Below are 17,694 nucleotides of genomic sequence, written 5' to 3'. Positions count from 1 at the left end.
CAAAATGAACAAACTTAATAAATAGTTCAACACTTTAGCAGTTTAAATGGAACGATGCCCTCTAGAGAGGTTCAGAGTCAAATTACTGGGTAGAGGATGTGAACCAAACTTTATGCAAATGTCCAGGGTTTTACACAAAAGATACATTTAAGGTTTGGTCATTATTCTGCCTCATAAGTGCCTTACAAGTCAATCTGAACAGCTATTATATTACAGCCTTTCAATAACTGGCAAAATAGCTCTATTCAATGTGCACTGAGCAGAGTATCACATCACTTCTTTCCTCTGTGAATTGGAAGATGGCATATTTAATTCATGAGAGTGGGCCCTTCATATGATTAAATCACTAACTCATGACTGTCCAATTTCACAAAACTGCAAATTTATGCAGTGTCTCTTAGCTTAGTGGTAATGTCTTCACTGATAAATTGTGAAATCTATTAGAACAGAATTTTTGGCACAGCAGTGAACCTCACACTGTAAGAGTGTCTATTCAGTTTTACACCCCAGAACAACAATAAACTGGTCCTCAGAGTATAGGAGGTGCTAACCTCATTTTCCCCCCTTTGTTCTCTTTCTGTTCCTCTGCCAAATGATAGTATCAACTTCTGGCTCTTCTCTTATTACACTTAGCACAGGTATGAGGTATAAATATGCTGGGTCTCTCTGTCAGAGGCATTTGGATCTTCATCCCGAACACTTAACATCGGCTAGAGGACACTATACAACATGGTAAGGACCACCAGAGGCTTATAAATAAATACAGGTAGAATTATGATCAGTTATGTTATATGTTTACTAGAAAAGGGATCAATAAATGTCCATTGTGCCACACAGGGATTGAGCCTGGTCCTGGAATATACTAATATATTAAATGGTAATTTCATGTCCATGTAGGCTACATTACTTAGAAGAAGTAGTATCTGCTTTATTAATCACTGTGAACACTGTATTTCAATCTCCAGCGTGAATGCATCTCTGTCCATGTTGGCCAAGCTGGGGCACAGATTGGAAATGCATGCTGGGAGCTTTACTGTCTGGAGCATGGGATCCAACCAGATGGGCAAATGCCCTGCGAGAAGACCACAGCTAGAGGAGATGATTCCTTCAATACATTCTTCAGTGAAACAGGAACAGGGAAACATGTCCCCCGGGCCATCTTTGTGGATCTGGAGCCCACTGTGATCGGTGTGTATTCAAACAGCTGACAACATTATTATTATTATTGTACAGCATTACATTATTTTCCATAGGCAAACAATGGTCCACATTTATTAAGATTCTTATATGCTGCAAATCAGCTCATGCTCTTTTAAATGGCACTGAATGGGACTATAGGCACTAATAAAAACTGATCTTAGACTGATCTTAGTGCTCAGTGATCAGTAACTCTTCATAAATATGGCCCATTGATAGTTATAAAAGAACTTTTTAATAATATTGCATTGCCTATTGTCCATGGTCTGTACTGAAAAAGAGTGGGCTTCTTTTTTCACAAACAGATGAGGTGCGCACAGGGACATATCGCCAGCTTTTCCATCCTGAGCAACTCATCACTGGGAAAGAGGATGCTGCTAATAACTACGCTCGAGGGCACTACACCATCGGAAAGGAGGTCATCGATGCAGTGCTAGACCGCATACGCAAACTGGTATGAAATGCAGTTATATGACATTTATATATTTTTTCAATAATTGGTTTGACTTGGTTAGCTATCGTCATCATTGTTCCTCTTCCTCCTCCTACCTTTAGGTTAAACACATCCAAACACAAGTGCTGCAGGATATCAGCACTGCACAATTTAGTGCTTTGTCTAGTTCTTTATCATTTAAATTGAGTTCTGGAATAAATGAAGCTTGGAAGGAGAGCCATGACTGAAGCTCCTATTCCTTTCTATCTAAAATCCTGCAAGCTTGTATATTTAACTTCTGTATCCTCTGACAAAGTTTTCAATCTTTCAGTCCACTTCTGTTCATAAGAAGGGCTGGTCCGACCCTTTTGCTTACTCAGTGTGACTTAACTTAAATTTAGATTCTTTTGCATGTAAATTATAATAATAATAATGTTTTCGTTCCTTCTGTGCCGTTTCTTGCCACAGACTGATCAGTGTACTGGTCTACAAGGCTTCCTGGTGTTCCACAGTTTTGGTGGAGGAACTGGCTCTGGCTTCACCTCCCTCTTAATGGAGCGCCTCTCTGTTGACTACGGCAAGAAGTCAAAGCTCGAGTTTGCCATCTATCCAGCTCCTCAGGTATCCACAGCAGTGGTGGAGCCCTACAACTCCATCTTGACCACCCACACCACCCTGGAGCACTCAGACTGTGCCTTCATGGTGGACAATGAAGCCATCTATGACATCTGTCGTAAGAATCTGGACATTGAGCGTCCCACTTACACCAACCTCAACAGGCTCATTGGGCAGATAGTCTCCTCCATCACTGCCTCTCTCAGATTCGATGGAGCTCTGAATGTGGATCTGACAGAGTTTCAGACCAACCTGGTTCCCTACCCTCGCATCCACTTCCCTCTGGCCACCTATGCACCTGTGATCTCTGCTGAAAAGGCCTACCATGAACAGCTATCTGTTGCTGACATCACCAATGCCTGCTTTGAGCCTTCTAACCAGATGGTGAAGTGTGACCCTCGTCATGGTAAATACATGGCCTGCTGTCTCCTGTACCGTGGAGACGTGGTGCCCAAAGATGTCAACTCAGCCATTGCTTCAATCAAGACCAAACGAACCATCCAGTTTGTGGACTGGTGTCCCACTGGTTTCAAAGTGGGTATCAACTACCAGCCCCCCACTGTGGTTCCTGGAGGAGACCTGGCCAAGGTGCAGAGAGCCGTGTGCATGCTGAGCAACACCACAGCCATTGCTGAGGCCTGGGCTCGTCTGGACCACAAGTTTGACCTGATGTATGCCAAAAGAGCCTTTGTGCACTGGTATGTGGGAGAGGGCATGGAGGAGGGAGAGTTCTCAGAGGCCAGAGAGGACATGGCAGCTCTGGAGAAGGATTATGAAGAAGTGGGCACCGACAGTTTAGGAGATGAGGATGAGGATGGAGTTGAGTTTTAAAGGTATCTGATGTAATGCTTTCTCAGAGTTTACTGAATATGGTAAATTAGTAATAGAAATAGATGTTATACAATAAATGTAATAAAAAGTTTTTAGCTATGTATTTGCCAGCAAACATGCAAAAAGCTGTGGGAAAAAGAAAATGTCTCATTATGAGTTTTTTCAGTCTTCTGTTCTGTTGCTTTTCCTTTTCCTTACTGTAATAAACACAAGGGGTTCACAGAAACACGTGTGATTCCCGTCCCCTATCACTGAGTAGTAAGAACAAAACAGCCCCATCTTGTGGCTTTTCCCTATAATGTAGACATCTGTAGGACTTCATGAGGAACAATGGGGAAAAAAGAAGCACTGTTTAGATCATCCACCATCACTCTGTACCACACAAATCATCCTTGAATGACAAACGTCTTTTGTATTCCCTTGCCTTCCTAATAAAGAGGAGAATTGTGCTTTCATTAAGCATAAACACATTACTATACTGAGCTATTTGCTGCATTACTGGTGTTAATGAATTTATAAGCAGTATATATTTTTTAGTTTGCCCATTTTTAATCTGGACAAAAAAAATCATACACTGATTTGTCATTTTAATTGCCCTTCTACCGACCCAACTACTTCATGTGGTAATAATCAATTTAACTGGTTTTATTAAACACAAACAAATGCTTTGTATAAAAGGATGCAAAGTTAAATTTTTGTTTGAACAAGATAAACATGCAATATTTAATGCATTATAACACAGTCCATTATAGTGTTCATGTAATTATTGCCCTTTTGGAATTCACCAGTGTACTAAAGACAGCTGTGGGTATTATTTAAGTGTAAACCTGTAATAATGACTTGCTTAATCCTAAATGCAATGAAATGCAGTGAAATGTTTTTTTTTTTTATGGGCAAAACCGAACTTCTCAAAACTGTAAGATGACAGCAGCCTGTTAAACTCTGAGACATTTTTGTATCCTAATATTATTATTTAGTAATAAGATGGAAACTAGAAGAATGCTAACCAGTACTGGCTCTATGGAGCATAAAAGATTACTATTAGATCAGTAAAGAGTACTTTTTCTTTAAAATTCCTTCGAAGTTGTTTAGCACATCCCACAGCCGGTAAAAGGTCCAGATGGCTTTTCACACACCCAGAACTCCCTAGAGAGAGAGAGAGAGAGAGAGAGAGAGAGAGAGAGAGAGAGAGAGAGAGAGAGAGAAAGGGATAAGAACAAGATAGAAAGGAAGTATGCTGTTTTGCTGCAAAACCTGCATACTACCACAATAAACAGTATGTATTTATAGTACACCACCCTCAGTACTGCATTCATTAGTATAGTATGTATAGAAGTGTAGCATAGCAGTGCGTGGTTCTGGGCGCAGCCCTTGCCTCTGTAAAGAGGGCGGCCTTTTTGCATAACTGTCTCTGTCGCACCAACAGGCGATCCTGCTTCCTGCTTCCTCCCTCCCTTCCTCCTCCCTCACTATAAAAACCCCACCTCTCCCTCTCTCCCCCACAACTGCCTTCTCTTTCCGAACCCTCAAGTCGGCCTGAAGGAAAATCTATCAAGATGGTGAGTGCTGACGTAGATCAACTCTTACAAGCATTCTTTTAGTAATCTGGAAAAAAAACTGACTGAACTCTAAATTCTCGAACAGGGCATGATTTGACTAGCAGGATGCAAACAAATTTATGTGATCAAAACTATTTCTAATTTGTATAGTTTGGAAATGTCTATGCTTTAAATGTGTGGTCCGACAAATGTCAGTGCAGGCTGATTCTACGGTGTATAAACTGTTTAGACAAAGGAAAAGTTCAGACAGGGTCGCAGAGTCTACAGCACAGGGAGCACGCCTCTCCTAATAAAGAGGATGTGGCTGAGGCCTTCAAAGCCAAATCCCAGACACTGCTTCAGATTCCAGCAGGAAGCCTACGTACTCACTTCTCCGTTTTTTGATCAGCAAGTCAGCTTCAAGCGGTTCTGCGATCCTAGAAGAGCTAGAAAACCTTGTGATAATAACCAAGTGACAAGGAACATTCCTATTAGAGCAAAGCCTTTATACTTAAGAGAATGAAACCATTCATTTGCCTTTATGACATACAGAGACGCATTAGCAGTAGATGAGATCATGAGTGACAGACATCGGAGAGACTGGAGCCGTGGGGAATAAAGGATATGTCTGTTTTTTGCTGAAGCAGCTTGGGCGAGATATCTCTACTTGTTACACAAAGGAGAGTGTGCAGCTGAATGGGACAGAGGAGGGGTGGAGTGGGGGCTGTCCTCTAGGGAACTGGGCTATTTCCTCTCCAACACACAGCTCCAATGAGCTGGCCTTAGCATGACACGCACATGCAAATGTACAGTAACTCGGCAGGACAGTATTGTAGACTAAACAGTAGATAAGAGAGGTGGAAAAAGAACTATGAAGTAAACTGATGGACAGTTCTAAGTCTTAATTTGAGATGCTTTTTTAAATAATCGCCATTCATTTATAACATAAGAAGATGCTTAGAGTTTAATACTGACTGCAAAGCAGTTAATGTATTATGCTGTGAAGATATTACTTGGAGCAAATGAAGTGTCTGGAACAGAAAACTGGATTGTGAAAAATGATTATTTTATTCTCTTCATTCTACTCTTATGCATTTTTGTAGCGTGAGTGTATCTCAATGCATGTTGGCCAAGCTGGGGCCCAGATGGGAAATGCATGCTGGGAGCTTTACTGTCTGGAACATGGGATCCAGCCTGACGGTCAAATGCCTAGTGACAAGACTATTGGAGGAGGAGATGATTCCTTCAACACATTCTTCAGTGAAACAGGAGCAGGGAAACATGTGCCACGTGCCATCTTTGTAGATCTGGAGCCCACTGTGATTGGTAAGATGACACGTGAGAGAATGCCAACTGTTTAAAGGGCCCATATAATGGAAAACTGACTTTTCTTCACCTCTTTGTGAAAAAAGAAGTAAAACATACCATTCTAATTGAGGAAAAGGCAGCCATTTTGCTACATTTATTTTTGTGATGTCTCAAAAACTGCACTTATTCACAAAACCAGCACATTTACATTGATGTTTTAAATAAGGGAAAATACAAAGCTTTAATTTAGAGCTCATTTACATACTGTTTAATACTGTCTTAATGGCACAATTACAAAACAGCCTGTGTTTAAGAGATAATGAGAGCTCAGAGAATGGTCATGTGGCCATTTTCAAATTGAATTTGAAGTTACTGGGGCACAAAACCACAGACATTTCATAAGTGTATCCATGGGAAACTGATGCAAGAAAAATAAGATATGGGCCCTTTAGGTGAACTGTCAGACAAATGTAATACAACATATAATATACATTATATTATATTATTATATTATTATTACCATGAAATATGTGTCTAGTTGTGATCTTGTTTGCAAACTACTTCTGTAATGTTCATACACAGATGAGATCCGTACGGGCACGTATCGTCAGCTCTTCCATCCTGAGCAACTCATTACTGGAAAAGAGGATGCAGCCAATAACTATGCACGTGGACACTACACTATCGGAAAGGAGATCATTGACCTGGTGCTGGACAGGACCCGTAAACTGGTTAGATATTATCTTTAATTTAATAGAAAGTTGCTCCTTGAAGGCATTACAGTACCAATTATTAAGATTTGCACTGACAAATATATATAATAAAAAAATTCCAAGAACATAATAATTCAATGTTTCAGTCCTTAATGTAACTTTAATATTTCTCATGGAAATTAATTTTCAGTCTGCTTATCCTCCCCCTCCCTACAGGCTGACCAATGCACTGGCCTTCAGGGATTCCTAATTTTTCACAGTTTTGGTGGAGGAACTGGCTCTGGCTTCACCTCCCTCTTAATGGAGCGCCTCTCTGTTGACTACGGCAAGAAGTCAAAGCTCGAGTTTGCCATCTATCCAGCTCCTCAGGTATCCACAGCAGTGGTGGAGCCCTACAACTCCATCCTGACCACCCACACCACCCTGGAGCACTCAGACTGTGCCTTCATGGTGGACAATGAAGCCATCTATGACATCTGTCGTAAAAATCTGGACATTGAGCGTCCCACTTACACCAACCTCAATAGGCTCATTGGGCAGATAGTCTCCTCCATCACTGCCTCTCTCAGATTCGATGGAGCTCTGAATGTGGATCTGACAGAGTTTCAGACCAACCTGGTTCCCTACCCTCGCATCCACTTTCCTCTGGCCACCTATGCACCTGTGATCTCTGCTGAAAAGGCCTACCATGAACAGCTATCTGTTGCTGACATCACCAATGCCTGCTTTGAGCCTTCTAACCAGATGGTGAAGTGTGACCCTCGTCATGGTAAATACATGGCCTGCTGTCTCCTGTACCGTGGAGACGTGGTGCCCAAAGATGTCAACTCAGCCATTGCTTCAATCAAGACCAAACGAACCATCCAGTTTGTGGACTGGTGTCCCACTGGTTTCAAAGTGGGTATCAACTACCAGCCCCCCACTGTGGTTCCTGGAGGAGACCTGGCCAAGGTGCAGAGAGCCGTGTGCATGCTGAGCAACACCACAGCCATTGCTGAGGCCTGGGCTCGTCTGGACCACAAGTTTGACCTGATGTATGCCAAAAGAGCCTTTGTGCACTGGTATGTGGGAGAGGGCATGGAGGAGGGAGAGTTCTCAGAGGCCAGAGAGGACATGGCAGCTCTGGAGAAGGACTATGAAGAAGTGGGCACCGACAGCATGGGAGAAGAAGATGAAGAAGGAGAAGAATATTAAAGAGAAAATTATTGACTAGTAATTTTCTAAACTGCATGGCTGAATCTGCAATCTTCAGACTTGCCAAAATGAGTGAGTCTAGATGAAATAGCAAATGTCAAAAACACAAGGCTTGCTCTGTTTTTGTAACTGAAACTGAATTAAAAAGTGATTTAAAAAGTTTTTGGAGTGTGTTTCTTATATGACCCTCATTTACTGGAAATTATCCTCATTCAAAACTCACATTTACACACCCTTATACCTTTGTAAAGTTGTCATGCATACATTTATGGATAATGACAATTTAAAAAGTCACACTGTATATATATACATACATTATCACTGTGACTTAGCTTGACAGTGAATTCTTCTATTCTGTATTTTCACAGTTCTGTTGCAAAACATGAATAGCAGAAAAGCTAATTTTCAAAAGTGTAGTTCAGCTGTATTGAAAATAATTTTGCTATAAAAAAAACATGGTAGCGTTTACAGAATCGAACAGACAATTTTGAGTAATACCACAAAAGGTTGCATGAGCTGAGATATTTGAAGCTGCTTTTTATGAATCCCTTTCATAATAATAGAAAAGTATTTAAAAAATAAACAATAATAATATGATACTGTACAATGGACTTCACTACTGTACAAACTTTTATATAAGATTTAAAACGTCAGCAGATATTGTAGGTGTGTGTATCCTTTAAAGTAGTCTAGCTTGTCCTGAAAGTGTGATGTTTTGCTTCAGTTTGATGTCAGCAGCCCAGGGTTCGCAAAATATGCCGTAGCTACGATTAATATGTAAGTAGGCCAATAAATTTTGGTAAATTGGTAGCTAACGGCGTGGTCGCCTCATCTACAAATAATACTTCAACAGTTTTTGTTCAGGTACTGTACATGAAAACAAAGGATAAAACGCTAGTAGAGGTGGAGGTGGACTAAAGACTAAAACGTAAAGGTAAAATAGTTATAAAAGCTGAAGTGTCCTTTAGTGCCATAGTGTTTTATTTACTCTTCAGAAGTTAGGGGAGAAGAAGTGGGCGGGGCTCTGGCGCCTGGTTGTGACGCCCTGGCATGTTCTAGACGTTCTATTTTTTGTTTTTTGGAGCTCGCGCTCAGCTGATTGTGACGCAGCGGCGCGGCCGGGAGGAGAAGGGCGGCGGAGGGACAAATATAGCCGCGTGGAAAAGCCCTCGGTCTGGATATGAGGCACGGCAGAGCAGCACGGCGAGAGAGAACGTGACGGAGTCGTGTGTGTGTGCGTGTGTGTGTGTGTGTACATGTCGGTAATAGAGGCTGTCGGTTAGAGATCAGCCACAACCTCTCGCGAAGGATCCGCCTCTTTTCGCTCAGCGTTCAGCGGCTTCACCCCAAATAATTCATTCGTGTTTACGGAGAGGCGCTGCGCCTGGTCGGTGGACACTTCTAAAAAAGGTAAAAACTGCCATCTCGCTTCGTCTTGTGGATAGCATGGACAATAAAGAGGGTCTACTGGATTACTGAAACACGCTGGTCAATAAGTGTCTTTAGTCTGGACTACTTTGTACACTCTCGATGTAATAGGATGACGCGTGTTGGCACTGCAGCTGTCAGTGACCATATGGGCCAAACACATCGCGGAGTCAGGGCTGGAAATAACAGCACATTGTGTGTGTGTGTGTGTGTGTGTGTGTGTGTCTGTGTGTGTCTGTGTGTGTGTGTGGCTTCCAGAGAACTCGGCCTCATTCGAGGGAAATGCCTTTCTATATTCAGTCAGTTGATCCAAATCCCATAGTTGATGGAGGCAAAATCAACAATGCACTAGTAGTGGTTCAGACAATCACCAGTTAGTTAATGGAACTGTTGACTAACCAGAAAGCCCCCATCAGCGTCTCAAATCAGCATTAAGCTTAGGCCAACAGCAGAGTTTTGTGTAATAGGTTTAACAAGAATGCAGCAACATACTGCATTACATGTCATGCTTTCCTCCAATTCATACTGGATCTGACACACAGTAACAAGTTGTTAGGACACAGGTTGTGTTATGGCCACGCTCCTTGTGTTAGCATGTAATAACACTCATTTATCCCCTAAATTCACAGAGATGCTAATTTTCATCTCTTTATTACAAGAGGTGAATAGGTGCAGTGAGGAGGGGAAGACATGGTGGATTATTATGACGTTCTGGGAGTGTCACGCAGCGCTTCTCCAGATGACATCAAAAAAGCGTAAGTTCTTTTACATTATCTTTTTGATCATTCGGAATTCAGTTATTTTCACCCTTATCTTGTTTTATGGACAGCAGAACGTCAAGGCTGCCTGCCTGTTAGCTTGAGTTGCTATCATCAGTAAGAAGCAGTGTAGTATACAAGTGGCCCAGTTGGGCTCACTTCACAGACACTTGTGCAACTGAACACTCAGACATATTGCTCAATATTATCTATGGCATATTTCCAAATATGTTAGGTCAGACTTAGAGGTCAGACTAGCACTAACACATGTCCAGCACAAGAAAAATCTCTATATATATAAAGAAATATATATATTATATATATATATATATATATATATATATATATATATATATATATATATATAACACAAAATATATTTGTGTTATTGGTGTTGAGTAGGGTAGCCCGTCTATGGCTGTGTTTCAAGGCACAGTCACAGATAGGATGACCAAGCACATTTCCCTTTAAAACATTTATGACTCAGCACTGTTTATGCACAGTGGACTAATGCCCTGTTCTGGACCAGCTTCAGGTTTCTCTGTTTGCTTGGACTGCAGATCCAGTTCACCAATTACCATTACACTGTCCCAATTCTTATTTTGTGTGTTTTAGATTGGTTAAGGGTAGTATACAAACTGTTTGGTTTGGTTCCAAACGACTAGTTCCTTCAAGATACAAAATGCACTAAAATGCACCTTTACAGTCAAACGTCTTTGTGTGCTTGGATGCATGTGTATGTGTGTGCTTGTGTAGCTACAGGAAGCAGGCCTTGCGATGGCACCCAGACAAGAACCCAGACAACAAAGAGGAGGCAGAAAGAAAATTCAAGGAGATTGCAGAGGCCTATGAAGTCCTGTCAGACAGTAAGACATCACAGAACTCTGTTTTGCAGTTGCATATATATATATATATATATATATATATTCCTGTACTAATGCTGTGCCATGTTTTTTACATTTTCAAGGAAGTAAAAGAGAAGCCTATGATACTTATGGCAAAAGTGACATGCCACGCTCAGGTCAGGAAATACAGTTTTTGCAGCTCTTTACTCCTTTACTTCAACATTCAACCAAAACTCCTTGCCAGTTTAAAATCCCCCACCTTGACATAAACTCACTCCGTCCACATACAGTCCACCCTCCTCCACTGCGATATAAAAGATAATCTTATCTTACCTTTTTGTATTCATGCTAAAATTATTGCCCTAAATGATTTGAACTGTTCTAAATAATCTTTTAGGCTTTCTTTAAGCCCTTCTGCCAAAACCAAAAGAGACACATTTGACCATATTTGTGGTTTATATATATAAGTATTGTATATGTAATACTCATAAAATAGAAAAATGCACTTATGTTTTTTCTCCCTTCCCCCAGGCTCTGGCGGTAGCTCTTATACAGACGACTTCCCAGGATTCACCTTCACATTCCGCAGCCCAGACGAGGTGTTTCGGGAGTTCTTTGGAGGCCAAGATCCATTTGCCGATTTCTTCGGTTAGTCAGTGGGAGTTAGCACATGCTTCGATGGCAGGCTCATTGACTGCTGCTGTTTCTTCTCTGTCAGAGTTTCCATCACACCTACAACTCACACAAGCATGTCACATTCTCCCTCTCCTGTTGCTTCTGCAGTGTTCCAGTGAGCTGTGTGCCTTAATGGCTGCCTTTCTCACTCCTAAACTCTCTGTCTTTCTTTGTATCTGCCACCTGTTAGATGATTTCCCTTTTGGAGGCATGCACAGCGCATTTCACAACCATGGATCCTCCAGACTCGGGACCAGCCGGTTCTTCTCCTTCCCCTCAACAGATGGTTGGAAGCTTTTCCATTCTGTAGCACATGTTTCCTTTATGTTTTCCTTTAAGATTCAGCTCACAGTTAGCGTATTGCTATTGGAAAAAATAGAATTAACCGAACTCTGTGATTATGTGTTGCTCCAGAAAAGACCCACAAGGGAATTTGTCTTTATCCAGTCATATTGTCTTAGCATGCTAAATAATATTTAGCTTAAAGACTGTGAAATTTTGTGTAATTTGCTTGAGAGGTTTATTCATTTACTGACTAGACTTTAAGTTGACTTTTTTGTCTTTTCTCTTTTACCTGCAGCTGACTTCACCACCTTTTCGTCGTCCTCCTCCTCAATGGGAGGCATGGGAGGAGGAAATTTTAAGTCGGTGTCCACTTCCACACGCATTATTAACGGGAAACGCACCACCACAAAAAAGTCAGTTCAGTTCTCTTATCTTTATCTTAGCTTTTTTCATTATCATTAATTTTTGTTTTGCATTGCAGCACACATCAAGTGCTGTTATTTTTCCCACTTAAGCTAATTTAATTAGCAGTGAGGTTGAGGATGTTTATTTTAATAGGCTTCCCTTAAGGAAATTCAAAACAAGTATTTATAACAAGACACACATTAATGTTTGTGATAAAGTGAGACAGTAATCTTAAAAAAGATGCAACTGAAATTGTGTTAATTATTTGTTTTTACAGGATCAGAGAGAATGGACAAGAGAGAACAGAAATCGAGGAGGATGGGGTTTTGAAAACTATCCTCATCAACGGTAAATCTTTCGCATTTATTCTTCAGTCTATACAGTAACCTTTTCCTCACAGTAGATTTAAAGTGATGGTTCAGCTTCATTTTACACTTGGACACAATCTTATCCCTTACCCCAAACAAGCCAAGATGTTCACTTCTTTACTTGAACTGGAGCTAAAAGGCTAGCAAACAAGTAATTGTAGTCTTTAGCTGGCAGTTAGCTTCGGCAGATATTGAACAAATTATGGACAAAATTCAGACTTTAAGATCCACCCATTTATTCATCTTCTTATCAGTTTCATCATGGTCAGGGTCATCAGGGAATCATTGCGTACCTGTTCATTGCAGGTAGCGTTAAGATGGTTAATGCTATTGTTTTTAGCTAAACAGCTTGCTTTTGTCTAGTTAATAGATAACAGTTTACACTTTATGCAATGTATAAAGCAAAATATTTAAGCTTACTTAACAACTTACAGTAAGTTTTACAGTAAGTGTGTGAGTGTTTTTTAAGTTTGTACAATGCTAACAATTGGCTATAAATTCCATTGTTATCTACATTTGCTGCATAAATAAAACACTTTTTTACACCATCATGACTTATGCTCTCGTCGATAAGAGGTGAACTGTGTGAATAAGATTTTTGGCTGAATGAAGTGTGCCTATGTCAAGTGTCTAGACCTTGCAGACCCAGACTGTCACTGTAGCAGTCTGTGTTTCTTTTCTCAGGTGTGGAAGATGAGATGGCCTTAGCTCTAGAAATCAGTCGCAGAGAGCAGACCAGCCAACCTCAGCAGACACAGCAGCAGCAACTCCCTCCGAGAGCCGCCCACTCCGACTTGGCTAACCACACGCCCCGGAATTCCACCCAGCGTTCCTTTAGCTCCGCCCCCTTCTTCAGCTGCCCCGACGCCAGTGAGGACGAGGAGGACGAAGATCTGCAGATGGCCCTGGCTTACAGCCTGTCAGAGATGGAGGCTCAGCAGCGTGCAGCCGCCTCCGCCCAGGACATGATCTCAGGTGCTGGGGAAGGGCGGGACAAGCAAGCTTGGGGTGGCCAAGGAGGGAATGGGGGGGATTTCACTCATGAGCCCAGAGCAGAGAGGGATGGCACAGATGACTCAGCACAAAGCAGCCCCTCGTCTCCAGAGGAGAGAGGAACAGGGAAGGGATCAGAAAGGAGTGTCAGCCCAGGAGGGGTTGTTGTAGAGGACAGAGGGGGCGAGGAGCCCATAGGCAATGGGACCACAGTGCTGAAAAGACGAAGGAAGTGTCGATGTGTGGTGTTTTAGTGGGAGACGATCCTGAGCAGTGGAATGAATCATGGCTGGATGCACTGTTATGCACTGCTGCATGATGTTATCAGTATTAACTTTTTGAATGGCTCTTGTGGTGTTTTTAACTCGGTCTGTTGATTTGTGCAGTGTGCTAACAGAGATCTCTGCCTGTTGTTGCAGAGTATTATAAGCACTGTGTAAAGGGGGAGATGGTGATTTATTTTGTTGTTTTTTGCTGGTGTGGTGTGAATAACAGGACTGGTGCCAATATGAATGTTTATGACAGGGTAATTAGTTTGCCTAACAACTGACAGTTTTCCTTTTCATTTGCAAAGGTAATCAATGTTTGTGCCTGAAAATCCAGTGCCATGAACATTGTACTAAAGCAAATCACATACAGCTACACTATATATTTGTGCTTTATGTAAATTCCCTTCTTAGCTGTGAGATAAGTAACTATGTTTGTTCATCTTCACGCCCTACATGCAACTTTGGTCTCATTAAGCCCGGAAACTGAATTGAGGCATTTTTACCGCTCAGATTCTGAGGTAAAGTTAGTTTGGGAAAAGTTACATGTAGTATTTCACTGTATCTGCTCTCCAGCCGCAGCACTATTAGTTTGGAGTTCTTTTTAAAGGGAACTGTTGAATGTAGAGAGTTTTTTAGGCGATGAGGAATTTCTCAAAATGATTCTGCTATGAATGTTCTCATACACAACTCCACAAAATGGTGAATTATGAACTGCTGCAAAAAAATAATTTAAAATGATTATTTGAAAATGTTTGTGTGTGGTGTGATGGCATACTTTGTTCAGTTAATGCTGTACATCATAATGATGCAATAGATGCTACACAGTCATATCCGAATATTATGACCACCCTGGTTTGGAATTAACTTTGCCCATTATATCAGCTCCACTGACTGTATAAGAGCACTTTGTAGTTCTATAATTACAGATAATTTCACCCTGTTCTTCAATTATCAGGTTCACCACAGAGCAGGCATTATTTAGGTGGTGTGTCATTCTCGGCACTGTAGTGACACGGTTGACATGGTTGTGTGTGTTGTTCTAGTACGAGTGGATCAGACACTCACTGTCCACTCTATTCCTAGAGACATTCCTACCTTGTTGGTCCACCTTGTAGATGTAAAGTCAGAGACAGAAGCTCATCTGTTGCTGCACAGTTTGTGTTGATCATCCTCTACTCACTCATCAGTAGTCACAGGATGCTGCCCACAGGACGCTGTTGGCAGGATATTTTTGGTTGCTGGACTATTCTCAGTCCAGCAGTGACACTGCGGTGTTTAAAAACTCCAGCAGCACTGCTGTGTCTGATCCACTCCTACCAGCACAACACACACTAATACACCACCACCATGTCAGGAGGCTAACAAAGTATGTAGAGAAACAGATGGACTACAGTCTGTAATTATAGAACTACAAAATGGTCCTATACAGTAAGTGGAGCTGATATTATGGGCTGAATTCATGCCAAATCTGGGGTGGTCGATATATGCTGATTTGATTTGTATATATATATATATATATATATATATATATATATATATATATATATATATATATATATACTGTTCTCTTTTAATGTAAGCTACAATCAAATGGAAACTAGGCCCACAGCCCTTAGCCTGATTTCAGTGCTGCTAATTCTGTTTTCGAATGTTGGTTGGAAAAGGAGGATTTGTTAGTTTTATATCAAAATGAAGCAAAAGTTGATGTTGCTCAGTGCCTTTTCTGTGTGAGGAGTGAGATGCATGATTGTGGTGGAGAATGCAATACAATAATGTGCCAATTCATGTTAGTGTTTCCAAAGGAGCTAGATATGTCTTATCTATCACCTGCCTGTCTGTTGCCAAAATGGCATTTATAAAAGCCTAATTATTTTTCTTATGTGCTACAGGAAGATTGTAAAACAGATCAAATCAAAACAATAGTAAAAGCACAGGTTTCAAATATGATACTGACTGTTTTTCACTGGCAGTTGATTTCATGATATATTTTCATGATATATTTTTTATTATGCCATGTTAAGAAAGAGCTGCTTTGTTCATGATCAATGGTATCTGAAAGGTTTGTATTATCTAAAAGTCTTGGAACTAAAATATATCCCAAATTGGGGCTGCAGTTTGGTACTTATGAATATACTTTTTGATTTTTTTTTTACTTGTTTAAAACATCTGTAATTCATTCATTGGTCACTTGGATTTGTCAACACTAAAAGAAAGAACAATAAATGTCAAAAACTAATTTGATATGCACTCATTTTTACAAACATATTTAAACACATTGATCATTTCCAATCTCTTGCAACACTGAAACAGTTACACCTAAAGTATCCTAAAGGTGCATTATTTTCTCTTGTATAGTTTGTAGATTAATTCCTTCTAATGTCCTTAATATCAGGCCTTGTTACATTTATTTTGTAATCCTGCATTGGACATGAATTACACTACACTTTTAGACCCATTGAGGCAAACATCAAGTTCTTCTCCTCAGTTTAAACAGATTTCTTGTCTTGTCTGTTGTGCTGCCATAGTGTCTACTGTAGTCAGCCCACATTGGCCTACATTGAGATATTATTGATGTGCATCACGTTCATCTGCATATGTTTCTTTTTTTTCATATGCTTTCTTTTGTCTTTGTTTGCCTGACTCCCTCTCCCTACTGTTACAGAGTCTGACTTCCAGGCCTTCACGGGCTGATTGGTCACCATCTCCCCCCTTCTGTCCCCCTGAGGTAAAAATTAGTTTAGTTTAACCTCCAAACCCTGTACTTTTCATTCTGTGTGTAGTGCATCCTTAACACCAGACTACTTCATTTCTGAACACTGTAGGGTAGGGGTGGGCTACCCTCGTCTAGTACTCCAGTTTAGAAGCTTGTATAGCATTTGGCGTTGAAGCAGTTTTTAAGTATCTTTAATTTGTTCCACACGTTAGAGGGCTGCCTACTCCTGCGATCTAAAGTAATGCACATTAGCACTGCATTCACATATACGTGATATAAGGGATATAAGGGATAATTTAGGGGATAGTACTGTAATAGTTTTACCATCACTTCATGTTTTCATTAAGAGTTTCTGTCTACTGGTACTCACCCTAACACCATATGCTAGTGTTGGTATGTTGTAAAGAATGGCAGTAAAGCAGTAGAGGTACGTAGCCTGTCTCAGTGACAGCACTAACGCATCGTCCATCCATGTGCCCTGAACAGGTGAAGAGCTCCCAGGTGCTCTGCTCGCCCTCTGGCTCTGCTGCTGCTCACTCTTTTCAAAGTTTTATTTGGAAAAAATACAACATGGCAAACATGGCAAAATATGTACTGAGGATGTTTGTGTGTGTGTTTGTGTTGGTGTGTGAATCCAAAGCTCAAGAGGATAGACTGGAAGTTTATTTTATAATATTCTAATACTCGAATACACAAATCTCATTAAAACTAAGTTAAGAAAGTGTCTTATGGAAAAAGCTACTGGAAAGTGTGTTTGAATCATGCTGAGTGTTTCAGATACAACAAATGTAAAGCATATTTAAAATGCTATATTTAGGAATTCATACTCATCTGAAATTATGATAAAGCTCAATATTTGTTCAAAGGGTTTTCATGTTTTTTTTTATTATTTTATTAAAAAGACATCCTGACTCATATCCAAGCTTGAGACTAATGCAGGGATGTCCTTCAAGGTCTTGACATAAACTTGACTGGACTGCACTGACCTGAAGGGTGCCTGTCAACGGCTTCCTTCTGTTATATTTGCACTTCTGTCTGACACCTGAAGTCTTAGTAGAGGAAAGCCCTCAAGCCCAGAAAAGCTCTCAAGTGGCACACTGGTGGTTTGTACTGCATTTAGAGACTT

At 40.7% G+C, this 17,694-nt stretch overlaps 2 protein-coding genes and 1 pseudogene across 2 annotated transcripts; all 3 read left to right on the top strand.

The window, feature by feature from the left end:
• Positions 1–1,052: 1,052 nt before the first annotated feature.
• LOC140560937 (tubulin alpha chain-like) lies at positions 1,053–3,076 on the top strand. Its single transcript, XM_072685650.1, has 3 exons — positions 1,053–1,188; positions 1,503–1,651; positions 2,099–3,076. Exons 1-3 carry the CDS (start codon positions 1,068–1,070, stop codon positions 3,074–3,076), a joined length of 1,248 nt encoding a protein of 415 aa, XP_072541751.1. The 5' UTR covers positions 1,053–1,067.
• A 1,509-nt stretch (positions 3,077–4,585) lies between these two features.
• On the top strand, positions 4,586–7,991 carry LOC140560936 (tubulin alpha-1A chain-like; annotated as a pseudogene).
• A 946-nt stretch (positions 7,992–8,937) lies between these two features.
• dnajb2 (DnaJ heat shock protein family (Hsp40) member B2) lies at positions 8,938–16,091 on the top strand. The gene is made up of 9 exons (XM_072685648.1): positions 8,938–9,239; positions 9,917–10,012; positions 10,772–10,881; positions 10,983–11,036; positions 11,392–11,508; positions 11,726–11,821; positions 12,116–12,233; positions 12,503–12,573; positions 13,278–16,091. Exons 2-9 carry the CDS (start codon positions 9,948–9,950, stop codon positions 13,838–13,840), a joined length of 1,194 nt encoding a protein of 397 aa, XP_072541749.1. The 5' UTR covers positions 8,938–9,239; positions 9,917–9,947; the 3' UTR covers positions 13,841–16,091.
• Positions 16,092–17,694: the final 1,603 nt, after the last annotated feature.

This window comes from Salminus brasiliensis, chromosome 8 (genome assembly GCF_030463535.1).
Source record: "Salminus brasiliensis chromosome 8, fSalBra1.hap2, whole genome shotgun sequence".
Taxonomy (NCBI): Eukaryota; Metazoa; Chordata; class Actinopteri; order Characiformes; family Bryconidae; genus Salminus; species Salminus brasiliensis.
This window is presented reverse-complemented; position numbering and strand designations above follow the sequence as displayed.

Excerpts from the sequence above, each read along its gene's own strand:
- LOC140560937 (XM_072685650.1), top strand. The coding sequence starts at position 1,068 with ATGCCCTGCGAGAAGACCACAGCTAGAGGAGATGATTCCTTCAATACA. Across the intron at positions 1,189-1,502 it reads TCTGGAGCCCACTGTGATCG|ATGAGGTGCGCACAGGGACA; the intron begins GTGTGTATTCAA and ends TTTCACAAACAG. Across the intron at positions 1,652-2,098 it reads TAGACCGCATACGCAAACTG|ACTGATCAGTGTACTGGTCT; the intron begins GTATGAAATGCA and ends TTCTTGCCACAG.
- dnajb2 (XM_072685648.1), top strand. The coding sequence starts at position 9,948 with ATGGTGGATTATTATGACGTTCTGGGAGTGTCACGCAGCGCTTCTCCA. Across the intron at positions 12,234-12,502 it reads AAACGCACCACCACAAAAAA|GATCAGAGAGAATGGACAAG; the intron begins GTCAGTTCAGTT and ends TTGTTTTTACAG. Across the intron at positions 12,574-13,277 it reads GAAAACTATCCTCATCAACG|GTGTGGAAGATGAGATGGCC; the intron begins GTAAATCTTTCG and ends TTCTTTTCTCAG.